Raw genomic sequence first — 27,530 nt, 5'->3', positions numbered from 1 at the left:
TAACACTTACGCTGCCTTCAAAAACGTAGGCCCTCTAGAAGATTATGATACTGGCATTGGGATTTGCCATCTTTAGGATTCCTAATTACCAAGCATGTGCCCTTTGACTCTCTTTGCTGTAGTAATCATCCTTTGAAGGGTCAAAGTCTCCCAACTGTGATTCTGCACATAGTCCTACTCTAGGAGATGTTTCATGTTCCAAAACATTCTCTTCCTTCTTATGTTTGAAAATAAATTTTAACTTATACCACACATAAAATATATATATATAAAACAATTGTAGGGTACAATGAATAATTGAAAGTGATCTCCCCCATAACCAATATTCAACTAAGGAAAAGAATATTGTGAACATTTCCCCAAAATCTATGCAGCCTCTCCTGATCAAAGACTATTTTACTTTTTCCCCTACTTTGCTCTTATCCTAAAATCTTACAGGTATACCACAGAAATTTATAACTTTCCCCACCCCAGTATCTGATAAATAATCTTTAACCAAGAAGTCTGTCAGCCACTCTGGATATAGAAAAATTAATCCAGAAATCAAAATAACTAAGGCATATCTCCTCCCCGTTACCGAAGCATATCTACGCAGAAAATTATATGGAGTAGGAATATTGATGTCAAAGTTGAGGGTTTTCAGGATGTTCATTTCCAAGGAAACCATATCACGCAGCTGATAAAGATCTTCACAAATATAGAGGAACTCTGGCAGAGAAGGTGGATAGGATTCCTGTGGATAAAAAGGAGACACAGTCATTCATGTAGGCATCCTTTTTTTCTCTAATTATGATAAAAGAAGAAGGGGAGAGAAGTGAAAGAAGGTTGAATAGGAGTCCACCACATTTCCTGACATAGACTTTCAGGGCAGATCTGAGAGTCAGTTTTAGTTCATTTGAATTGATCAACAGAAAGAAAAAACAAAGTGAGAATAGTTGCCTGTCCCTAAACTGTATCAACATCAGGCATAGGATGGGGCTAAATGTTATGGTCCTTTACAATGCCAAAAGCAGCCTAACAGGACACAGCATCTGAGAGCAGGAGTGTGCCCTCCTGATGGGTAAAATCAGAAATCAGAATAGAGATATCTAAAGCCTGCTATGGGAAAGGAACAGAAGGAGGCCAAAGAAAAATGGGCAAGAAATAGAGAAAATATGCATGGTAGGATGCAGAGGAGCTGAGAGTGCGAGTGTGCTGTGCTGGGAGTGTCTTCCCATCCTCTGTTCTCTGGAAGTTGAACACTGGTTTTGGAAAATCATGAGGCTATAGAATGATGCTTTGTTTTTACTTGACCTAGAGTTCACCATCCACTCCAACCGTATTTCCTCTTTACCTCCTTACTGTTCTTCCCTCTTCTTTGTCTCCCCCTCCCTTTCTTCCTCCTCCCCTATGGCTTATCAGGCTCACAGATCCCTAGATCACTCGTTCCTTTCTTCCACAATCACCCCATTCCCACAGCTCCCTGTATCACGATATTCCCCACTCTAGCTCCCTCCTCCCACGGTCCGTTTTTACTTTCCTGTCTTTTGCAGTCACTCCAGGACATACTCACAGTTGAAGATTCGGAGCTAAAACTTGCAAAGCCGAGAACATGTGCCATTTATCTTTCTTGCTCTGGGTTACCTGACTCAATATACTATTTTCTAGTCCCATCCATTTACCTGCAAATTTCATGATTTCATTTTTCTTTACAGCTGAAAAGTCTTCCATTGTGTATACATACCATATTTTCATTATCCATTCATCTATTGAAAGACGTTTAGATTGTTTCCATTTCCTAACTATTTTTAACAGAGACACAATATATGTTGCTGATCACATTATTTGTAAAGTAAGAATGTCAAGTACTTTGGATATATGCCAAGGAGTGGTATAGATGGGTCATATGGTTCACTTATTTTTAGATTTTTGAGGATGTTCCAAGCTGAATTCCAGAATGGCTCTTCCAGTTTGCATTCTCACTAATAGTGAGTGAGGGTTCCCCTTTCTCCACATCCTCACTAGCATTCATTCTCAGTTGTTTTGTAATGCTCCCCCAAAAGTCACAGGCTACCTAGCAAACCTCTCAGAACCAGGCGTGAGCAACCTCCTTTCAAGCTGTTGGTCCAGGTAATCCAAGAGACTCCCAGGACAACATAAGCTACTGCTGTTAACCTTGGCTGTCTCCCAGAGGTTGAAAGAAAGTTGCTGAAGACACCACACAGTTTGGACACACACAACTCTGGAGGAAGAATATGTGCTGTATTTGACCTGAAAGTTTCCTCCCTGAGGTCTAGCTTTCATAGTATCAGGAGGTACTACGCAAGCTGCCAAAGGAGGGAAGCAACCAACAGTCTTACCCACCTATGACATCTGTAAACCACAATAATGACCAGCATGGCAAGATATCCTTCAAAGTCCAATAGTGACACTCCTATCGTGGTGGTAACCAACAGCTGTCTAATTAGACTTAAGGTCACCTCAACAGGAAGAAAATAATGTCTGCTACTGGAAACCTCGCCACCTTCCCAGAGCTACTGAGCTTATGGATTTAGAGATGAACCTACTGCTGCTGCTTCACTAGATCAGCACAACTCCTAACTGCATTCTAAAACAGCCTTATACCCACAGAGAAGGGTAATCATCGCCTTTCATCTAAGAAGCTTCTCTTTGCAGCAGGTGGAGGGAGGGCACTAGAGAAAACCATAAACGGTCAAGATGCAGAAATCAAATGATCATGAGGTGCCCACCCCCAGTTGATATATCTATAAGGCAAGTCCTGCACATTAGGTTCGGGGAATATTGAGGAAGGAGGGGTGGAAAGATTGTAAGAGACAGAGGACCAGGAAAGTTGCTGTGGGATGTGTCTCCTAGAAATGACAGGAAAGCTACGCCCATGAAATCTCAACAAAGTGGCTGCCTCAACAAAACCTGAACACTGACAACACCGACAGACATGGTAATGTGCAAGGGGGAACTATCACAAGCTCTACTCCTATGCAAAGGACTACAGGTAATTAATAACTGCTGAGAGAGGGAGAATTAGTCTTTCTCAGAGATGAGCTCCTTATTTGGTTATCCTATACCAAGTGGTCAGCCCTCAAATCATGGACATACAAGCAATATTAAATGGACTCAGCAGGCTGTATTTCTGTGTATATGTATATAAAAAATAATAATCAAAGAAAAAAGGGCCATGAATTTGAAATGGAGTAAGGGTGTTTGAGGGAATCAAGGAAGTAAAAGAAGTAGGTAAGTAATGGAATTACATTTGAATTCAATTTTTATAATTAAAAAAATTCTTTAGGGGCTAGAAAAAATAGCCCAGTAATTAAGAGTGCCTACTTCTATTGCAGAAGACCAAAGTTTGGTTCTTAGTTTCCATGCCAACTGGTGCACAGATGCCTGTGAATTCAGCTCTGGAGACATAGGACACCACGGATCCCAGGGACATCTGCATTCACAAGTGCAGACTCCCACACAAACATATACACATTATTAGGAAATAAAAATAAATCCTTTTTAAAAGTCTTCCAGTGTTTCTAAGTCCTATAAGGGGAAGGCATCTTTCTTCCACAGGCCTTAGTGTATGCCTTCTGTTCTGACCACAGGAAGAGGAGCACTTCTGCTTCCAAAGCTCACTAAAAGTACCTATCGCCCTCTGTGCCTTTCTTCTTACTCTGCCTGGGCCCAGCCTTTGAAAGTAGGGTATAGGACAGTATCTCTAATGATAAATACAAAGGGCACTTGAGCAGGGAAGGAATGAGATAGAGAGGGAGGGACTGAGAAAGCAGAAAAAGAAAAAAATAGTTCCAAAGATTTTTGAACCTTTTAATAGAAATTGCTACCTCCTGAATAAAGGAAAGAATTAGAGAGGTTAACTAGATGGATTATGGTCATGGAGAAAAGGCCAGTTGTCTTCATATTGTTTGTATTTATACAGTTACTTCAAAAAATAACTATTCCACCTAAACCAGTTTAGACTCACTATCATTTATACCTAACCATTTTCTATGATTGTCTCCAGCACTTTGTTTTATTATAGGTGCAGATAGATTCCCCTAGACGAGGATACAGCTGGTGGAACAAGAAAAGCTTGGGGAGAGGGCAGAAAATCATGAATGAGCAGGAAGTTTTTAACAGAGCTACCTATCAAATAAGGCACCTGTGCCCATAAAGTATCTTTGAAAACTAAACAAGCGAACCTTGCTGTTCCCAGGACAAATATACCTCCAGTGCCAAGTAAGAACTTTCCATAGCTAAGGAAATAGACAAAAATTTTGTAAGAAAAGTATCTGTGTACATATATATATATGATTTATATATACATATAGATAAATTTCTAGAGACGCATATACACAATTTCACTTATGTATGTCTGTACCCATACACTGTACTCCTTCTCTGTTTAGAATGGATATTTGGTTAGTTCCACTCAGATATTAAGGATCCAGACTCACCTCCAGTTTGGCTGCAATCATGTAGGCAGTGGAGCCCAGGAGCTGTAGATGATCCTTCTTGCACTGTGCCTTCATCAGGTAGTGATCCACTAGCTTCACCGTCAAATACAGCGACTCATTATTCATCTGAAAGGACGTCTGAAGGAACAAATCAGATATGAGTCGGCATAGTTTCCAAATAAACAGCCATCTCCAAACAAATCTACAAACCTTGACTGTCTGGAGCATCAAGGACAGTTCTAGCCACTTTGTACTCTGCTAGGAACGTGGAAACTACTCCAGAAAGGTACTGACATATAGCACTAACCCCTTTAAGGACCCTGCAATTCTCTGTAATTATCCTGCAGAAAGATACCCAGCCTTACAAGCTAGACAGTGTCTGCGAGTGCCTTGGTCTCTGATACTCAGATTCCTGCTTGCTTTCTTCATTTGTTAGGAACCATAATCTCCAAGGAGATAGTATTTCTTTATATCCAAAACAGAGACAGGGTGAAAAGTCAAGTTTATAACAGGTCCAGCTTCCTTTCTAGAAATTCTAGTGAATTCTCTACTTTGTAGAGGCAACTAACAATTATTGGTCTGTTGCCCCTTTTATCTCCCAAATCTATGTATAAAAAGACAAATCTATCTCATATTATATCATCCCATCTCCGTGTTCCATATTTAAGGATACCTGTAAAGACTTTAGGATCACTCTGATAATCTGGGATCATTGGCCTATCTTAAATTCAGCTAATTAGCAACATTAACATTTTCACAGGTACTGGGGATTCTGACATGGGCATTTTATTTTGCTTTACACAGTATCCAAATGAATGTCCTAATATAGAAATTGGAGGAGCTCATATAGGTGAAAAGTAATGGCTATCATCTTAAGTAGCAAAATGAAGCCAGATAATCACAAATAAATAAATAAACAGATAGATAGATAGACAGACAGACAGATAGATAGATAAATGATGGCAGAAATGGGAAGCAGTGTCTAAGAATAATGTCTCTGTGAGAAAATGGCACAGCCAATACTTACATTGCTTCCTTCTTGTACACACATATTCCTGCATGCTAGTATTAAATGGTAACATATAAATATGAGAGTAATATATGAATGAAAATCCTGTGTGTTTTCATGTATATGAATGAGTACACATGTAGGGAGTGAATGTGCGTGAACATGTAGAGGCCAGAAGTCAACTTAGGGTATTGTCCTCAGGTGCCATCTACCTAAGTTTTTGAGACAATCTCTCAATGGGACTTGAAGCTCACTGATTCTGCTAGGCCAGGTGACCGGTGAGCTCTAGAGATCTGTCTTCCCTCATCTTTCCAGTGCTGGGGTTACAGATGCATGCTCAGCCTTTTGTGTACAGGCTGGGGCTCCACTCATGTCCTCATGCTTGGCTGGCAGAGAGCCTTCTATCCTAGTAAATGGGATGTAACAGAAGATGAAACTGAGTTCTTTCCTCCTATATTCTTGCTGGCTACAGCTTACAGTCCTGTAAAACCTGGTGCTAAGCCATTTGTAGACAATCTGCCTCTGTGAGAATTTAATAGGTAGCAGAGCTGATTGTTTTCTTCAGCCTATTGAAAGTCAGCCCTTAATGCAAGGGGTTTAAAACAAGAAATAAAAAGAAAAAAGGTAGGGGGCTGGAGAGATGGCTCAGAGGTTAAAAGCACTGCTTGTTCTTCCAAAGGTCCTGAGTTCAAGTCCCAGCAACCACATGGTGGCTCACAACCATCTGTAATGAGATCTGGTGCCCTCTTCTGGCTTGCAGGGATATGTGCAGACAGAACACTGTATACATAATAAATAAATAAATCTTTAAAAAAAAAAGAAAAAAGAAAAAAGGTAGAGAAAAGGTAGAATGGTATATAGGAAAAATGATAAAAATTCTTGCAGCCAAAGACTAAACATTTAAAGGCCTCACAATATTACAACATAATTATAGAAATCAGAGTCACACTGAGATTTTTCTAAATTCAAAAATAATATAAAATACTATGTAAGACTAATATAGACCTAAAACTTAGATTTTTAAAATTAGAAGCAGAAAAAGAAATGAATTGAAACATGCAAACCATTTAATCTTACCTTAGGGCAAGTTATTAGACTAGTTCTATCAAAATGGCTAGTTATCTAAATGAATATTTATACATATAAGAGAATCACAGAGCCACTAAAAAGAACATGATAGATCTATACTTATAGGCAAAGATTACTTGAATTATTTTTGTGTGTGCAGTTGTTTGTTTTGAGATGGGGTCTCATGTAGCCCACACTGACTTCAAACTTGCTGTGAAGCTGAGGATGGCTTTGATCTTTTGATCTCTTGATCTCCTGCCTCCCCTTCCCAAGTATAGGGATTATGGGCTTGTACCACAACATTCATCTTGGGAACTGTGTGTTCTTAAGAAATGCAGGTATATGAATAGTAGCACAGGTCTGTGATCTCAGTACTCAGAAAGCTGAGGCAGAAGGGTTTAAGGTTTAATGCGGTGATATATTGTGTACCCCAATATATTGTATATGCTAATATACTTATCTGGGGATCAGAGGACAGAGCCAGCCACTAGATTAGACATAGAGGCCAGACAGTGGTGGTACACACCTTTAATCCTATCACTAGGGAGGCAGAGATCCATCTGGATCTCTGTGAGTTCAAGGCCACACTGGGAACAGAACCAAACATGGTAGCACACACCTTTAATCCCAGCACTTGAGATCTCATGCCTTTGCTTGAAAAGCATGAATGCCTTTAATCCCAGGGAGTGACATGACTGGGTGGAGAATGAAATATAAGGCGTGAAGAGACAGGAACTAAGCAGCAGTTCAACTGAGACCCTCAGGGGTGAGAACTCAAGCTTTCAGTCTGAGGATTTGTGGAAACAAAATCGGCGGAGGAGTTGGCAAGATGAGGTTGGCTTGTTCTGTTTCTCTGATCTTTCAGCTTTCACTCCAATATCTGGCTCCAGGGTTTTTCTTTATTAATAAGACCTTTTCAGATTCATGTTACAGTTTAAGGTTGCATGTGTATTATTGACATAGGCAAGAGATAGCAGAACCTTAACAACAAAAGGGACAGAAAATGATCTGAAAGGATACACTTCAAATGTTTAGTTGTCACCCCTAGAGAATAAGGAGTATTGAGACAAAAGTCATTTGCCTTAATCCAGCCTCTGTACTTGAGCAAGTTTGGCTAAAGTAGATTCTCTCTATAGTGAATGACAACCTGTAAAAGTTGTAACCTCACCTTGTAATCAAACAACTAAGTATCAGTCAACCAAAGAAGCTGAATTTACAGCCAATCAGAAGCTGAAATCCACCAAATCATGAACATATAAGCCAAATGCCAGTAGCAGCCATCAGGTTTTACATTGTATTTACTTGTCTTCAGGTCTTCTTTTGCCATCCAAATAATAAATTCCTAGAAATCAGGACTATAGTTTCTTCAGCTCTATAGATGCAGTATGTTTTTAGCATGTTTGATTTGAAATGAAAAAGACAACAACAGTTTCTCAAGGCAGCAATTTCCAGTCTTACCTGAACTTCCACCAACCAGTCCACAAGAATGGCTCTCATATCACTGGTGAGTTCCATCTGTCCGTCCATGTAATTCGTGACTATGAACTTTTCCTGGCATTGTTGAAAAAGAAATGTTAATAAACTATTCTTGTACTTCAAAATTTTAACACTTACCTTCTTTTTCATGGTTCTAACACACTACTTTCAACTTGTATCAGATGTCAACATATCAGAGTATCCTTTTCAGAACAAGTTCTGTTAGGGTCCAAGACGATGGGGCCTGCTGAGCCAGCAGAAGGGGCTTGGGGGGCCTGCTGAGCTGACAGAAGGGACTTGGGGGGCCTGTTGAGCTGGCATGAGGCTGGGGGTGGCACCTGTTGACTGGTTGTCTCTAAGCTGTGGTTTTCCTGAGAATTGATTGCTCAGCTCTAGCCTCTTCTAGTTAAGGCCTGGCCCATGTCAGGGCTGCCAGGGAAGCCTGTTATGGCCCTGGTTTGGCCACCTGGTACTTTCAGTTCAAGCTATCTTTGGGAAATGGACATATAAAATATTTAAGTGTCAGAAGAGATATTGGGGAACCCACCCATGGCTGTCAATGAATACTAGAAGAGTTGCAATACTTCTTTGCAATTCAGTATAAAACAGAATACCATGCTGTGCAAACCAATGCTTTTTCAAATTTGACATACATATGTAGTACTCAAATGTCTTGTAAAGCTTTATACTTTGATTTAGAAAACTAAGCTTAATTTCTACATTTATATCAAGATTTCCAATGAGACCCACCAGAGCCAATCTACTCCCCTGCCAGACCCCTCAGCCACTCCACTGGCCATTCTGTGGACCATGTGGACTATGAGCTCAAACTCAGGCATGGACCCCAGAGCTTGTCTATGATCCACCCCACCCACTGTGTTACCCAAAGATCCCATGGCACCTATGAGTACAACTCCAGATATAGACCTTTAGCCCAGGTACATCCCACCCACATCCACTCAAATATGGTGTAACATTCTGTGCCCTACCTTCAGGGAGCACCTTCCACTCCCACTGAGATCTCTGCCCCTGCTACCCAAGGGCTACCTGTAGAACTGGATGAGTGAGCCCTCACAGACTTCTAAAGATCAGTCATAAGAATCTTCTAGTTAAAGATGGTCTGCCCCTGAGCTCAGAAGTTGCACCTATTCCTAGCTTAAATGGGACTGCTTATGACATTCCATTTAAACATCAACAGAGTTGCTCCAATACTGAGCTCCAAGCACCATTCAGCTGGACCACAATCTGATAAGTTGGAGCAGCAGCAAACAAAGATCCAAACACCCATGCAATGAAGGTGAGAGCCTATATCTATACCAAGGAAAACAACCAACCCTTTAACTCCAGATGCCTAAGTCACATCACAAAAACAAACAAACAAAAAATCCACACTGGAATCATAGACTATGAAAAAATCATGACCTTAAAGCTTCATCCCTACTCGCTAGCTTTCCTAGTTCTGAAAAGTGCTATGCATGTTACCAGCGAAGAAAATTAATCATCAGTCTTACCCAGCTTTGAGCCCTGCAAGCTATAATAACCAACAGCAAGATATTTCCCCTGGTACAATAGTGGAGTTAATGTTATTGAAGTAACTAAATACATTCTGATTGGTTTGAAGGCCTGTTCCACAAGACGGAAGCCATACCTGGCACCATTACTGGGCCAAAGCCCAGGGGGATAGACCGACTTAAAGGAGACCCTAACCACTCTTCTGCTGAAAGTACATAATGTTAAATCAGCTCCTAATGACTTAATGCTACATCCATATATTACATACATCTCTCAACCCTCAACAGAGAAGCTTCTTCTTTTAGTATAAGGCAGTTAACTGAGACCCACAACTGGTCAATGTGCCAAAAATATGACATCATGGAATGCTCAGCCCCAAATGGCTCAGGGAGGCTTGTAGAAGAGGGGGTAGAAAGACTGTAAGAGTCAGAGATGATGGATGATTACATTGAAACAGTATTTTCCAGGCATAATCCATATGAATTTATAATGGTTGTGATGGCATGCACAAAGACCCGCACAAGCTCTACCCAGACAAAATCACAACATGGAGGCAGGAAGTGGGCATGAAATTCCACCTCTAGCCAAGGAGCTATTGGCAATTGATAGCTTCTGGGGGAAGGAAATCCAATTTTCTTTAAGAATGTGATTCTTGGTATATCAACCACACTCCAGGGGTGGCCACAAAATATTAAGGCAACACATATTTGACTTGATGGGCTTAGAAAAAGAAGATACAAATTTGGGTGCTTATGAAAGTAGGGATGGATCTAAGAGGAGCTGGGAAGGAGTGTGGATATGATCAAAACACATTGATTGAAATTCTCAAAGAATTAATAAAATATCTTAACATTTAAAAAAAAGATTTCAGGGAAGAGAAAGAAGGCATGGAGTTGGATGGACAGGGAGGTGGGAAGATCTGAGAGGAGATGAGGGAGTGCAAACCATGACCAGAATATACTGTATGAAGTTCACATGGTAAAGTATTACATGATGCCAAGGATATATAGCAGCCAGGAAACACAGAGACCAAAGGGGCTATGGTCCCCAAATACCCTCTACAAGCATTCATGTGATAATTGAATCTCCTCTTACAAAACCCACCTCCTAAAGGTTATGCTACCTCCTAGTATCACCTCAAGCTAGGGACCAAGCCCTTGTGGAACATTCTAGATCCAAATAATAGCGTCAGAAATCCTGGAAAAGCTGAAATTTGTTATCAAATGGGTAGAAATATGGGCATCCCAATACCTTGTCTATGTTTGACATATGGAGTTGGTGCATTATTCTGTAAGTGAGCCCTTTATCTGAGGGATCTGATGTGAAATTTGGGAGCTCAGTGTCAGAATCTAGTCAAGCTACTGAACAGTTAATTGTGTTAGAGAAATGGGCAATTCCTACTTTACAAAATGGTGTATTAGCTTTGGATGAAAAACATCAACTCTAATCCCTAAAGAAATAAAAATTACAACTTACGTTACCTTAAAAAAGAACATATTGTATGAAAGAAATCTATTTTCAAAAAAAATAAAATAAAAACTAGGAAACAGGAAAAAAGTTCAGGTTTCATCTGAAACTGCTAAGGCAAGATTCAATTAAAAACAACAGAGAAGTTTCTTCGTTTCTCTAAGGTACAGATGGTCCTGAATTATTTCAACTTAATTTTTGTACTTTATGATAGATGAAAAGCAATACACATTTAGTAGAAATATAATTTCTGGCTTTTAATTCTGATCTGTTTCAGGGCTAAAAATACGTGGTACAATCAATCCTATTCCAACAACTGGATAGTTTCATTAATCTACACTTTACAGTGAACATTGTGGCTGAGACTGGATATTTCAATTTATAGTGAGTTTATTTAGATATTATCTTCTTTCAATGTCTAATGTATATTAGAAAAGGCATGGCCTCAAAAATCAGGAAATCAATTCTCTCTAGAGAGAGTGTGAAATATTCATTCATCATATAGAGAGTCTTCTAAAACTTCTGTTTGGTAGATGATTTGTTCTTACATGTTTCATTGAAAACAAGAAGAAAATTTGGAACTAATGAATGTTTAAAACAGACTTTAATTTTCAAAGGCAAAGACTATTGCATCAAATTGGAAAGTTGAAACAATGGATGTGATTATTACATACAAAGCCAGAAACATGGGGAAACAAAGAAAAAGATCTCTAACAGAAGTTATTTAGAGACAAGCTACTAATGATGTTTCTATCTTAGACTGTCTGATCAGCAGTTAGATGTTGTAAGGTCATGGCCTTCATGGTAATCAGACTTTTGTTTCTATTTCAATTCTACCATGTACTATGGATGACTCTGGGTAGTTTCCCCTAAAATGTAAAAAGGAGATAATAATCTCCACCATCAAGAAATTTTTGGAAGAATTAAGATAATGTATACAAATCCTTTAACATAATGACCAGTTCACAATAAGCTACCAATAGATGTCATTCACAGATACTGTTATTTTCAACATCATTTTCAGCCCTCCTTCAATTTTTAAGCTGAAGGAGAGAATGAGAAGGAAATGGGAACTAGAAATGACTGTCCACCTCCAGCAACCTATATACCCACCTCTCTCTGCCTCAAGTAAGTGAAGATTTCCTTGGTATATATAGTGTTGCGTGTTAGATCCTCATCTTCCTTTTCAATACTTTCCACTGTGTCGCTGTCTTCCAGTATGATTATCTGTTTAGAACAAAAGACGAAAATTTTGAGTACATGTTCCATGACATTTCCATATACCTAGCATTCAACAGTGATTACTTTGGCAGGAGACTAGTTAGAAAGGGACAAGAGAGAGCCGGGCAGTGGTGGTGCACTCCTTTAATCCCAGCACTTGAGAGGCAAAGCCAGGCGGATCTCTGTGAGTTCGAGGCCAGCCTGGTCTACAGAGTGAGATCCAGGAGAGGCACCAAAACTACACAGAGAACCCCTGTCTCGAAAAAACCAAACCAAACCAAAACAAAACAAAAGGGACAAGAGAAACTTTCTAGAGGTAGTGGAAATGTTTTGTACACGCTAATGTATTCGCTTGTATTGATCTGTGCATTTTTACCATGTATAAATTTTAGCTTTAAAAAGTCTCTCCTATGCCAGGCGGCAGTGGCACATGCCTTTAATCCCAGCACTTGGGAGGCCGAGGCAAGTGGATCTCTGTGAGTTTGAGGCCAGCCTGGTTTACAAAGAGAGATCTAGGACATGCACCAAAACTACACAGAGAAACCCTGTCTCGAAAAATCAAAAATGAATTCTCTCCTTCATTTCTGCCTATAAAATGCACTGGGGTAAAGGTGGAACAGAAGTTGTAGGAATGGCCAACCAATGACTGGTCCAGCCTGAGACCCAGCCATGAAAGGGAGCCCAACCCTGACACTGCCTGGAGTGCCAGGACACAGAGGCTGGATAGCCCAGAGACTTAGGATAGAACCAAATATGACTGGGAAAAAATGTCAATGTAATGACAACTAATGATATTCTGTTATACTCATAGATTTGTGCCTGGCCCAATTGTCATTAGAGAGCCTTCATCCAGCAACTGATGGAAACAGATGCATAGAACCACATCCAAACATTAGGCAGAACTTGGGGAATCCTGCCAACAAAGGGGAGTAAGGATTGTGGGAGCCAGAGGGATCAAGGACATCAGAAGAAAATCCACAGAATCAACTAACCTGGACTCATAGGACCCACAGAAACTGAACTGAGCTCCAGGGTCTGACCTAGACACTCTGCATATATGTTACAGTTGTGTAATTATCTTCTTGTGGGACTCCTAAGAGTGGGAGCAGGGGCTGTCTCTGACTCTTTTGCCTGCTTTTGGGACGCTTTTCCTCCTTCTTGCCTTCTCCAGCCTTAATATGAAAGAAGGTGCCTAGTCTTACTGCAACTTGGTATGTCATGTTTCGTTGATACTCTTGGGAGGCCTGCCCTTTTCTGAATAGAAATGGACTGGATGAGGAGGCATAGGGGAGGTGGTAGCAGGAACTTGGAGGAGAAAAGGGAGGGGAAAAAGTGGTTGGGGCATTAATAATAATAATAATAATAATAATAATAATAATAATAATCATTAAAGAAGAAGAAAAAAGGAATCATCAAAAGGACATTAGGAAAAGAAGAGTTAAAAGAAAGCTTAGTTCATAATACTCATTTCACTTCACTGTCTTCTACTATTGTTCCTCAAGTTTCAAGTATTTTAGAATATCACAGATCATGTCTTGGCCCTGCAATTTGCATACTGTCCAGCAATCACTATTTGCTTAGCATATGCATGTTCTGCCCCAGGAACAAGGTACCTTCTTTACATAAAACTTTAAGCCTCTCTTTTCATTTTATGTGTGTGTGTGTGTGTGTGTGTGTGTGTGTGTGTGTGTGTGTGTGCGCGCGCGTGTATGAGTGTCTATCTGTCTATGCATGTGAGTTCAGGTGCCTGTATAAGCTAGAGGCATTGAAAACTACTGGAGCTGTAGTTATAGTCAGTTGTGAGCTGCCTAGAATGGGTGCTGGGAACTGAACTCAGGTTCTTTGAAAGAGCAGTGGGTGCTCTTAGCCACTGAGCCATCATTCTAATACCTTAAAAGTGTTTTTTTTAATGTGCTGCTTAAGCAACTAAGCAATGTGTACTGTGTTGTGGAAGGAGTCTCCACTCAGTGAGAAATGATAATTCTTTGGTTACCTTCTGATTTTATTTACTGAGAGGTAATACATAATGTCCTCTTTCTCATCTTTCATACTGTGAGTGAGTGTGTGTGTGTGTGTGTGTGTGTGTGTGTGTGTGTGTGTGTGTGTGTGAACGTGCATACTTTATTAAAATATTTCTTAAATAATCTCTTTGGGGGTTAGGGTTGTCAACTTATGGCAGGGCATGTGCTTTGTCCTGGTTTCAATATCCAAAACCAAATAAAAATTAGATGAAGTACCTTACCTAAATTAGATAAAATACCTTATCTAATTTAAGAAAAAAAGAGAAATCAATACCTCAGGCTGTCTTCCGCCCACAGCTGACTGAAGGTCATTAGAATCAGATTCATATGGACTGGAGTTCATGACAGGACTGAACCTCTCTATACCGGGCACGATAGCACTGGAATTGTCTGTTTGGGATTCTAAAGCACTGCTGGACACACAAGGGTTATTCTCATGGTGAGAGACAAGGAATGATTTGAAAAAAGCGTCTTCATCAATAACAGTAGTGTCTTCCAAAGCTGGCATATCTGTAAAGAACAACTGGTCTGCAGCAGTGAGTCCCTCGTTCAGTGCCAATGTCTCTGTAGACTCCTTCTCAACAGTTAATGTCTTTCTGGTTCCATCATCCTTCTCAATGTCAGGCTTATGATCAAAGGTCCAAGACTCCAGGAGGCTTGCCTTCTCAATGCTGGGATTCTCTTTCGAGGCCAATGGCTCCATCAGGCTGGCCTCTGTTTTAGTGCTAGGGTTCTCCTGCAAGACCAAGGGCTTCTCCAGAGTAGACTCTGTCCCAATTTTAGGTTTCTCCACCAATTCTAATACTTCATTTAAGAAAACCTCTGCATTACTGGGTGCTTTCTCCTGAGAGGTCAAGACTACATTTTCCACATTGGGCTTCTTCACTATGACCAGCAGCTCCTTCAGAACAGTCACCAACTCAGCTCCAGGCTTCTCCTGTGAAGCCAAGGGCCCTTTCAGGGTTGCCTCCTCCTCCTTGATGCTGGTTGTCTCCTGCAAGGTCAAGCATTTCTTGTGGTGAGCTTCTGTGTCAGTGGACTGCTTGAGGAAAGCCTCCTTCATAGAATTATCTTGTGTGTTCAATGGCTCCAGGAGCGCAGCCATCTTCTCTATGCTGAGTTCCTCCTGAATATTTAAAGGTTCCTCAGAGGCCTCCTCCTTAGTGCTGAAATACTTTTGAAGATGTAGTGAATGATGAATAGATTCATCAACATCACCACTGCTATTCTCTTCCAATACCTTCTTAAAGACAAATTCCTGCTCTAGAGCAATGGACCTCTCTTGGCTAGATTCCTCAGAACTAGGATATCTGTCCTTATAAAAGGACTCTTCTTCAGAAACACTGTCCTGTGAGTTGAGCAGTTTTTTGTGAGAGTCATTTTCTCTATCAGTGTTCTCTTGCAAGTTCAAAGACTTCTGGAATTTAAATGGATCTTCATCAGCAGAACTACCAGGAAAAAATAAGTCTGGACAGAAAAGTAGCTTGTTGTCTTTTAAAATCCCCGACTCTTGACTGGTGGTTTTCTCCTCTGAGGCCAATGGCATTGGGGTGGGTAGTTTCTGTGGAATGGAGTACTTTTCATTCAGTGAAGCTGGATTCTCTTGGAACCTAGTTATAGTTTCATTCCTAAGTGATCCAGGCTTTTTACAGAACAAATTCTTAGGGTCATTAAACTTTTCTAGCCACTCTGACTGTGCTGGCCAGAGGGGGATTATGTGAGGAGCATACTTTTTTTTCAGTAAATCTGTATTTTCTTTCTTAAAGGGCAGTGGCTCCTTAGTCAGTGGCTCTGCTCCTGAAGTGGCTGTCTGTAATACTAGCGGATTTTTGAAATGGAACATTGTCCCTTGAGTAACAGTCTGCTGCATCTCTAAAGTTAAAGGCTTCTGGGTGGAGGCTGGCTCCTCCATGATGCGCCTTTTCTTAAAAGCTGATGCAAATGGAAAATTTGGCTCCTCCTCAATTGGACGCTTTTGTGGGGCATGGAGCTTCTTCAACTTGGACAATACCCCAGGACTAGTGCGCCTCTTTTGTAATGCAGATGGCCCCTGGAAAGGGGGCTCTTTCTTCGTGGTAGACTTCTTAAAGGTCAATGGCTGGCTAATGACTGGCTCTTGTGCTGCAGGGTTATTGAGGAGATGTCTCTTTTTAGTGAGACCCTGCTGCTTCTTTAAAGGCAAATGCTTCTTCATGCGAGGGGCCTCTTCTCTGCTATGACACTTCTTCAAAGCTGGAGCAATGTGAAAATGCAACACCTCCTCCTCAGTGGTGGGCTTTTGCAGGGCCAAGGACTTCTCCACAGTGGACACCTCCACGTGTGCAATGTGCTTATCTGGTAATGCTGATGATGGCCCTTGGAAATGGGCATCTTTCTTGGTGGTAGACTTCTTAAAGGACAATGGCTCATGTTCATGGGTGACTGGCTTTTTTGTGTGGGTTGCTTCCTTGGTAGTCTGTTTCCCCTTAAATCCAACCGGTTCTGTTGAAGTGTCACCTTCATTATTTGTATTTTCTTGTAACGCCCATGGCTTCTTAAAGATGCTTGCCTCCTCTTGAGCATTATAGTTCTCTTGCAGTAAAGAGGGCTCCTGTAACAAAGATTTCATGTCAGTGGTAGAGTTCTTTTTCTTGAAAAATGGTTTTCTAATTACTGACTTCTCTCTACTTGTTACCATCTTTAATGCTAATAATTTCTTCTTGAATGAACTCTTTCCCCGAATAGTATGCTTCTCTACTGGAATAGCAGGTTTATTCTTTAAAGATAATGGACTTGAGGTGAGAGTCGCCTTCAAGGTGAGAGTTGCCTTCCTGGTGACAGGCTTCTTTAAATCAACCACCTGTAGATGGAAATAATAAGTAGAGTTTTAGTCTTTCCTAAACAATAGCTTCTGGTGAAGCTGCATCTCTGAAAATACATATCTCTGAAGAAAAATATGATTCCCTAAGGATACTACCTTCTCAGTGATGCCTGCTTCTTTAGGCTTATCCTCCCTTTCCGAAGTCATCGGCTCTATGTCAAACTCATTGTTATCTTCAGTCTTCTCCAGCGAGGATAGTGGTTCCCCCACTAGAAATGTCTCCTGATGACATGCACAACTCTGTAATGTCTTCTTCATCAGGCTTGTCTCTTCAGTAGCAGATTCCTCATTGAAAACTAATGTCTTTTGAAAGACAGATGGTTCCTTAGTAGTTAGTGTTTTAGGCTTGGTGGGTATCTCCAGAATAAACTGTCTCTCCATGTTTGACAGTGAGGTGACAAGTCCAGACTTAGAACTATAAATGAAAGAAAGTGTGGTAAGAAAAATGTAACTCCTGGTCCTCACCCACTATTCCATTCTGTTGCTACATTAACTAAAAGAAAGAGAAAGATCTTCAATCCCAAGATAGTACAGAGTGTTAAAAAAAAAAAAAGATGTAAACCATACCGAATCAAGTTAGTTGCACACGCCTACATCCTTATACTTTTCTACTTTTCCCATGAGATCCATGTTATACCATCACATATGGTTTGCTACCATTATTTATATACAAAGTTTCTATTATAATAATTTAGATGAGTCACCTGCATATGTATTAATCACTTTCATTAGAAACAGTTATTTATCTTTGTCTATCAGCACCATGTCTCTGATAAAATGCGGGTTGAAAATATTGTTGTTTGAAGACTAATGAGAGATGAAGGCTGGTAATTAACATTGATGGTATCTAACGTTCTCTGTACCAAGGAGGATTCAGAACATGCTTTCTCAAAGAAGGGGACAGAGAGGTCAAAATAGAGATGTGTCACATATATCACCTAAAGCTCTGCTCTGAATAGGATTTCATGATTAATGAGAGTGATTAACTTAGCATAGTCAAATGATTTGAAGAATACAAGTCAAAATAAGAACAAAAGGGAAGTAGAACCACCATCCTGAACACCAGGTACAAATGCCTCCAAAGATTACATATCACATGATTCAATTCACATGAAATTTATAGGAGTCTAGGGTGTAGGGCAGTGGTTCTCAACCTGTGGGTCAACCCCTTTGGGTGTTGAACAACCCTTTCACAGGGGTCACCAAAGTCCATCAGAAATCATGGATATTTACATTATGATTCATAACCAGCAAAATTACAGTTATGAAGTAGCAACAAAAATAATTTTGTGGTTGGGGTCCCTACAACATGAACTGTACTAAAGGGTCGCAGCTTTAAGAAGGTTGAGAACCACTGGGGTAGGGAAAGTTGGAAAGTAAACTCCTAGATATAGTTTTGTTTTGAAGATGTTGACACCTTTTAACCACACACACTGGTAAGATCTCTAGAACTATTTTTAAAGCACTGTATTATAAAAGATAACAATTAATTAAAGGAAATGCCTTATTAAGATTCTGCTTGACAAAACAGGCTTTTCCTGATGAGGACATTAAGAAGTCATCTCCAGTTCTTCAGATAATGTAGGTACAATAAGAGTATACATTGTCAGGAGCTAGTCTGTCAAGATTCAAATCCTGTATCCTCATATAGAACCTAGGTAACCTTGGGCAAATTAATTCAGCGTTTCAGGTTTCCTACCTATAAAATGAGGATAAAAGTAGTATCTATTTAATAAGCTTGATTTGAAAAAATAATATGCTTAATGACACTTAAAGGAACGTTAAGAACAGTTCGTTGGAATTATATAATTTAGAGAAAATGAACAAATTTTAGAAGTAACAAACTACCAAAGCTCATTAAAGAAGAAAATAAAAATTTAATTAGACTTGTATCACGTAAAGGAATTGAATTAGCAACTGAATAAACTAACCACAAAGAAGAGTTCAGGCTCAGATGGCTTCACTGGTGAATTCTATCAAAAATTTAAAGAGACATTAAAACCAGTTCCTCAGAAACTCTCTTAAGAAATAAGAAAGGTGGAAACAGTTTCTAACTCACACTTTAAGGGCAGTAGTATTATGATACCAAAAGAAAAACAGTATCACAGGACAAGAAAAGTATGAAGCACTACCTCTTATGAATATAGATGCAAAATTCCCCAACAAAATACTAAAATAACAAATCCAGAAATGCATTTTAAAGGATGATCCACCATAATCAAGTAGAGACCCTAGTAGTGCCAAGTTAAACATCCAAAATTCAAATGTTATACCATCCTAACAGAACGAAAACAATGTGATTATTATCAATAGATCAATAAAAATCGTTTGACAAAATTCAATACTTTTTCATAATAAAAACCATTCAGCAAACTATAAATAGAAGTGATACTCTTAGGCTGGTAAGACGGCTCAGCAGGTAAAGGTGCTTGCTGCTCAGCCAGATGAACAGAATTTAATCCCTGGGATGAACATACACACACACACACACACACACACACACACACACACACACACACACACACACATACTTACATGCGCAAATGTGAAAAAATAAAGGAAAGAACAAACACTAATTGGAATCAATAGGTTGCTTGTGTATGGTTGTGTGTGTGTGTGTGTGTGTGTGTGTGTGTGTGTGTGTACTTATCTAGACAAACAGAGGGAGAGACAGACTGACCAGTGGACATACAAACAGATGGACAGACAATAGACAGACAGACTGACAAAGATAGATGGACAGATGGATGAAACTAGGCTATGGATGCAAACAAAGGGTTCTAAATTGAAGAAAGAAAAGTATCTAAGCAATATCTGCAAGAGTGTTCATCATCTGTATCCATTAAGGGAATACAAACTACACAACTTGGAGATTTCATCTCACCCTAGTCAGAAAGGCTAAGGCAAATGAACATAAACGCTGGCTAAGATATGGAGAAAGAGGAACCCTCGTTCATTATTGGTAGAAGTGCAAACTAGGGAAGCCAATCTAGACGTCAGTATGGAGAATCCTTACACAGCTAAGAACAAGTGCACCATATGAGCCAGTCCTAGCACTCTTTGCCCAGAGGACTCAACATCCTACTGTCCAGATCTTCCTTGGTTATGTTTGCTGTTCCTCTATTCACAGTAAGTAGGAAATACAAACAACCTAAATGCCTTTTGACAGATTAATGAATAATAAAAATGTGGTACATGTACATGATGGTACACGGAATTTACAGATAAATGGACGAAACTGGAAAATATGCTGTTGAGGTAACTCAGACCCATAAAGAAAAATTCTTCATGTTTTCTATCATCTGTGCTTCATACTTCCAAATCATCAGATGTGAATATATAACCTACAATAATCACAGAAACCAGAAAAGACCATTGGTGGTGAGGCTAGAGAGGGAAATATCAGGGCACAGGTGATAAGAAAGAGATAAAAGAAACATGGGGAGAGGCCTTGAGTTTGGGAATGGGGAAGGAGATGAATACAGAAGGAAAGGGAGGAGAGACAAATGCCACTAAGGATATTTACAAAAGCCTTGAAAAGTCATATTATTTTATATCTATTTACCTAAAGTTATGCCACTTGGGCTGATGATATTCCTTGCTCCCTTAAAGAGCCATAGATCATTTAACAACAACAACAAAAACACACAGAACCAGGCATGAGAAACCTTTCAAGGTACTGTTCAGGGTAGTCTAAGAGACTCCCAAAACAATATAGCTACTGCTGTTAACCTTGGCTGCATCCCAGAGGCTGAAGGTAAGTCCCACATCCCTTGGACACCAGACCTGAAGGATTTCAGCTGGCTCTGACTTGAAAGCCTCCTCCCCGAAGTATAGAAGGTGTCATGAAAGCTGCCAACGGAGGGAAGCAACCAACAGTCTTACCCAGTTATGACACCTGTAAACCACAATAATGACCAGCATGGCAAGATATCCTTCAAAGTCCAATGGGGACACTCCTATCGTGGTGGTAACCAACAGCTGTCTAATTAGACTTAAGGTCACATTAACAGGAAGGAAATAATGTCTGCTACTGGAAACCTCGCCACCTTCCCAGAGCTACTGAGCTTATGGATTTAGAGATGAACCTACTGCTGCTGCTTCACTAGATCAGCACAACTCCTAACTGCATTCTAAAACAGCCTTATACCCACAGAGAAGGGTAATCATCGCCTTTCATCTCAGAGGCTTCTCTTTGCAGCAGGTGGAGGGAGGGCACTAGAGAAAACCATAAATGGTCAAGATGCAGAAATCAAATGATCATGAGGTGCCCACCCCCAGTTGATATATCTATAAGGCAAGTCCTGCACATTAGGTTCGGGGAATATTGAGGGAGGAGGGATGGAAAGATTGTAAGAGACAGAGGACCAGGAAAGTTGCTGTGGGATGTGTCTCCTAGAAATGACAGGAAAGCTACGCCCATGAAATCTCAACAAAGTGGCTGCCTCAACAAAACCTGAACACTGACAACACCGACAGACATAGTAATGTGGAAGGGGGAACTATCACAAGCCCCACTCATATGCAAAGAACTACAGGTAATTAATAACTGCTGAGAGAGGGAGAATTAGTCTTTCTCAGAGATGAGCCCTCCCGTGGTTATCCAAAATCCAAGAGACCAGCCCTCAAATCCTACACACATAAGCAACACTAAATGGACTCAGAATATATGTAACAATACTAATCAAAGAAAAATAGGATATGAATTTGAGAAGGGATGGGGGCATAGAAAGGGTTGATGGGGAGAAGGAGGGAATGATGTAATTATATTTTACTTAAAATAAAAAATTAAAAGACATAAAATGGTATGTGCTTCATACCATGTGAGTTTGTGGTATGAGTAATACCTCAACAAATTGTAGGTATTACTCATTCTAGTATCATTATTAGGTCCATTCCACTAAACTCTGAGTAAAAAGAATGTTTGTTTCCTGCTAAAGTCAGAATAATAAAAGATATTAAAGAGAAAATACCATAGTGAATTAAGGCCAAATATGTATGCACACCCCAGGAATTCCATTTAAGCCACAAACTAAGTAAGAACAAATGTGAATCTTCTACTTTTATTTCTCTCTACTGGTTAAATGGCACTGTGCCCTGTGGGTCACGCTGGTTAATTTCTGGAATTCCCAACTTTTTACTTTATTCATTAGAAGCTATGCTTAGCTCTGTTACGGTCAGCTGTCTAATTTATTTACGTACATATTGGTCAGTACCTAAAGAAGTAATTAGAATAAAGAGAACCCCTTAAAGGAGAGGGGAGGAAAGAAAGGGTAGTGGAATACATGTGACATGGAAGCAGAAGGGGAGACCATTTTGGCTAGAGGAAGAAGGGAAGCAACCCAAAAGATACATGGGGCACAAAGGAGGGTCATGGGTAAGGCTGATGAATTAGAACAAAATGCAGCCACATAGGCACGAATAAACCATAGTAAATCTCATTACTTTATATGTTTACTTAAAAAATAAAATTTAAAAACAGTGAAATGGTAACTAGAAATGTCCAACCACATCTGAAGACTTAGGAGAGAGCAAGAACAAATAACTCTGATGGGAAGAAGTCAACACATTTTCTGAAAAGTAACATACAATAAATATATGTCAGGCATGGTAGCCCAAACTTGCAATCTCAACATATGGGGGGCTGAGGCAGAAGGATCATGAGTTCAACATAATAAAACCCGAGTCTCAAAGAAAAGTTGATAATTAACTCTATGCTGGCAGTGTAAACCCAGCAACATACATTGGGTAAAGTCAGGAGTGGAGCTGTATATGTTTAATCAATTTTCATTAGTAGCCAAAATAAGAAAGACTAAGAACAGAACGCAGAAAGGCCTCACAGTAGCTTTTAAGTCTTTTTTGAGTAAAAGCTTTCGTAAGGGTAAATTATTGTTTCTAATTTACTTGTAGAACCTCTAGTAGCTGCAAGGCACATGTTTGGGGTGCAAGGAGAGAGTAATTTCCCTCCAATAGCAAGAGGAATCTCCCAAAATTTCTAATCAGATAAGCAAACTTGTGTGCTATTAGCTAGCTGCTGAGAGTTCATGAAAAGTTAGGTTGACTCCATGTTCCCCCACATAGACTTTCTCAAACAGGGGCTAAATCAAATATATGATCTTGTCCAATTCTGCAACGTTGATAGCATTTTCAATTTATGCGCTAACACCCACAATCCAAGAAAAAAGAAAGACAGAAGAAATCTATAACTCCATCAACCACAGATGGTCTTCCATTAGCACTCAGAGGAAATGTGGCAGTCACCACTGTGCCCCACTAAAAATATTATTTTATTTATTTATTTATTTTTAAGAAAAAATTTTCATTCATTTTGCACACCAATCAAATATCCCCTTCTTCTATCCACCCACCCCCCTAGCCTCCCCCTTCCATCCACCCTCCACTCCCCCTACAAGAAGGTAAGGCCTCCCAATACTTATCCACAAATCCAGCCCTACAGAAAGCACTAGAAGGAAAATTCCAACCTAAGGAAGTCAAATACACCCACTAAAACACAAGCAATAGATAACCCCACAGCAGTAAATCCGAAAGAAGAGAAATACACACATACTACCACCAAAAGATAACAGAAATTAACAATTACTGGTCATTAATATCGCTTAATATCAATGGTCTTAATTCACCTATAAAAAGACACAGGCTAACAGAATGGATACAAAATCAGGACCCATCCTTCTGCTGCATATAAGAAACACACCTCAACTTCAAAGACAGACATTACCTCAAAGTAAAGGGCTGGGAAAAGACTTTCCAGTCAAAGGGACTTAAGAAGCAAGCTGGTGTAGCTATCCTAATATCTAACAAAACAGACTTCAAACTGAAATCAATCAAAAGAGATCGAGAAGAGCATTACATACTCAACACAGGAAGATCCACCAAGATGAAGTCTCAATTCTGAACATTTATGCCCCAAATGCAAGGGCACCCACATATGTAAAAGAAACATTACTAAAAATATTCTTAATGGAGAGAAAACGACGTCACAGTCTCTCTTTATCATATGAGACAACACCAGTTGAGTCTTTTCTTACCTTTTTGTATGAGTAATTTCACTCATTTCCTTGCTTGTTCTCTTGGAAACATGGCTCCTAAGCTCTGTATTGTCTTCCTTCTTCGACTGGACAATATGACTTTGAGAACCCTACAAAAAAGACAGCAAATTAAGGGAATCACATATCATCCAATAAATGGTTCTTATAAGAAAGTCATGACAGCTCCTCTATCCTAGACAGCTTATTTGGATGTTCCTAGGAGTTACCAGAAACCCCATCCAAGGACTGAGGAATCTGGATGCAGAGATCCACGGCTAAGCCCCGGGTGGAGTGCCAGGAGTCTAATTATCGAAAAAGAAGAGGGTTTATATGAGCAAAAATTGTTGAAACCAAGGTTAGATAAAGCACAGGGACAAATAGCCAAATGAATGGAAACACATGAACTATGAACCAAAGGCTGAGGGGCCCCAACTGGATCAGGCCCTCTGAATAGGTGAGACAGTTGATTGGCTTGATCTGTTTGGGAGGCATCTAGGCAGTGGTACCGGGTCCTGGGCTCGTTGCATGAGTTGGCTGTTTGAAACCTGGGGCTTATTCAGGGACGCTTGGCTCAGTCTGGGAGGAGGGGACTGGACCTGCCTGGACTGAGTCTACCAGGTCGATCTCAGTCCTCTGGGGAGGCTTTGCCCTGGAGAAGGTGGGAATAGGGGGTGGGCTGGGGGGAAGGGGAGGGGAGCAGGAAGGGAGAGAACAAGGGAATCCATGGCTGATATGTAGAACTGAATGGTATTATAAAATAAAGTAAAAGGAAAAAAATAATAATTAATAAAAGCCCTTCCTACCAACCCTGGCAGGAAGTTCAGGAAAAAACAAAAAACAAAAAACACACAATCTAAAAATTTCATAACGGATATATGGCACTGGGCCAACCATCCACAGAAGGAGCTAAATTGATTACTAAACAATCAGTACAATAATACTGGTACATATAAAAAAATGGCAGCCATAAGTATTCCCAAGAGATATAGGATACAATTCTGATTTCCATGTCAGGTATACTGACTCATGAATAAATAACAAGATAGTTTGTTTTAACTTAAAATGTACAGAGGACACTGGAAATATGACTAATTTCACTGTCTAGTTCTGCCAAGAACAATTAGCTACTCAGGGTAGACCTCTAACACAAATCTACTTATGATACCACCATCCTACTTTGTCAAGTGGAATTTATTTAATATTTATCTCTCAAGAATATACCCTACACTAATCCTGACTACTCTATTAAACAGTAGGAGAAATCATGAATCTGAATGATATCAGTAAAAAGTCAATTTAAAAGTTATACCTTTCAAATGAGCCTAATTATATTTCAAATAAATACTATTATTACAATCATATTAAAGGAAAAACAAAAAACAATACAAGATATAACTAATCTAAGTAATTTATAAGTACATTACTAGACTATATATCCTCAGTCAGGATGGGTTTCCATGGAGTGGATATAACAAATAAATATGAAACACTGTTCATTAGATTGTTTTGTGACATAAATATGGAAGAGTTGTTTTGAAACTGCTGCATTATAGTGCTGAGTAAATGTCCTGATAATCTCACCTCATGACTGGGATTAGTGCCCTTATATGCAATGCGTTAGGGAATTTTCTTGCCTTTCTGCTATATGAGGACATAGAAAATAGCATTTTTGAGGAATGGTTCCCAAGCCAATACCAAATCCACTGGCATCTTCATTTTGGATTTCCTGGCTTCGAAAAATGTAAGTAAAGAATTTGTTATGTTGGGGCTGGAGAGAGATGGATTAGTGAGTAAAAACATGTGCTGCTCTTCCAGAGCACCTGGGGTAGATTCTCAGCACCTATATGGCAGCTCATAACTGTTTGTAACTCCAATTCCAGGGTATGTGACAACCTCTTCTGGCCTCTGCAGGCACCACATAAGCATGGGAGTGAAACACCTATACACACAAAAATAAATAAAAATTTTAAAATTATATTGTTTGTATAAGTTATTCATAGTTTCTTATAGCAGTCCAAATGCACAAAAATACCTTGTCCTGCTGTGGAATATTAGTTGAAGTGTTACATTTATTTATGCTGTGGAATGTTTGTTTAATGATGCAAAGATAGGTTGCATTCTTTTGTGTTGCATTTGTTTAACTCTGTGAAGCTGTGTTACTGTGCCTGTCTAAAACACCTGATTGGTCTAATAAAGAACTGAAGGACCAGTAGCTAGACAGGAGAAAGGATAGGCAGGGCTGCCAGGCAAAGAGAATAAATAGAAGGAGGGAGAAGAAGGGGAAGGAGTGAAAAGGGGAGAAGGAGACAGGACGCCAGGGGCCAGCCACCTACCCACACAGCCAGCCATGGGATAAGAAGTAAGTAAGTTATATAGAATAGGGAAAAGTAAAAGCCCAGAGGCAAAAGGTAGATGGGATAAGTTAAGAAAAGCTGGCTAGAAACAAGCCAACCTAAGACTGGGTATTCATAAATAAAAATAAGTCTCTGTGTATTTATTTAAAAGCTGGGTGGTGGGCCCCCAAAGAGAAAAGAGTAAGAAAAACCAACTACATTGTCCCATTCTACACATTCCTGTTAGGGATTCTGCATGTGAAGGACCAAAGGAAGTTACACTAAGACACACTTTTTTTCTAATTTGTGTATCTACCTTATTTCAGCCAAATTCCTAGAACAGGATAGGAAATTAACATAAAATTGCAGGCATATATACATATATACACACATATATGCATGTGTGTGCATACTGTAAAGCTGAAATATACAAAAATTAACATATATGTTACAATCTGCACAAAAAAGAGATTGTATTAACAGGGATCCAAAGTAGAGAACTTTTTTCATACAATCATTCCTCGGGAGTCAAACACTGTCTAATAGAAGTATTTTGACAGACACAAAAATCCTTTACAGTAGAGGGCAAGAACAATTTAGTAAGCTTTGCTGTAGTCTAAGTGAAATAGACTTAAAAACCAACACTGGTTCTCATCTGTCAAGTAGAGATGATTTTAGTATCTATTATATGGGGTTATATCAAGAGGAAGTGGCTTGATAAAAGGAAAACTAATAGACTAATACTCACGACATAAGCACTCATTAGGCATCAATTATGATTTTCTAAGAAAAATTACTACCTTCATCCTGCTCTTACATTAACTTACCAACACTCTACTATTTCTGAGTTTTCCCAACACCTTAACCTTATTCAAAGTTAGTGATTGTTTTTGGCATACCTAGACAGTGAACTCATGAATTCTAAGTTAGGTCCAAAGCATGTCACTAAAATGGCAGTGTCACTGATAAGGTCCAAAACGACAGCCTGGGCTCAACTCAGGCTGAACTGCCTGGGTATGAATCATTTGCCTTGGCTGGCTTCTGCTGCCACCACATTCAACTCCAAAATCTCCAG

General features: G+C 39.7%; 1 protein-coding gene across 3 annotated transcripts in view; it reads right to left on the bottom strand.

Moving 5' to 3' along the window:
• The window catches only part of Ccnb3 (cyclin B3), a 58,112-nt gene that overhangs the window by 6,488 nt on the left and 24,094 nt on the right, over nucleotides 1–27,530 (bottom strand). For 2 of the 3 annotated variants that reach the window (XM_015988836.3, XM_006995410.4), the window contains exons 5-11: nucleotides 24,123–24,232; nucleotides 17,170–17,488; nucleotides 14,488–17,052; nucleotides 12,085–12,198; nucleotides 7,975–8,067; nucleotides 4,440–4,577; nucleotides 578–733 (exon numbers count right to left, since the gene is read on the bottom strand). In XM_015988836.3, the coding sequence (XP_015844322.1) occupies nucleotides 578–733; nucleotides 4,440–4,577; nucleotides 7,975–8,067; nucleotides 12,085–12,198; nucleotides 14,488–17,052; nucleotides 17,170–17,488; nucleotides 24,123–24,232 (3,495 nt within the window). The remainder of the gene's footprint in view (nucleotides 1–577; nucleotides 734–4,439; nucleotides 4,578–7,974; nucleotides 8,068–12,084; nucleotides 12,199–14,487; nucleotides 17,053–17,169; nucleotides 17,489–24,122; nucleotides 24,233–27,530) is intronic. The other variant, XM_015988837.3, reaches the window with a different exon arrangement.

This window comes from Peromyscus maniculatus, chromosome X, assembly GCF_049852395.1.
Source record: "Peromyscus maniculatus bairdii isolate BWxNUB_F1_BW_parent chromosome X, HU_Pman_BW_mat_3.1, whole genome shotgun sequence".
Taxonomy (NCBI): Eukaryota; Metazoa; Chordata; class Mammalia; order Rodentia; family Cricetidae; genus Peromyscus; species Peromyscus maniculatus.
This window is presented reverse-complemented; position numbering and strand designations above follow the sequence as displayed.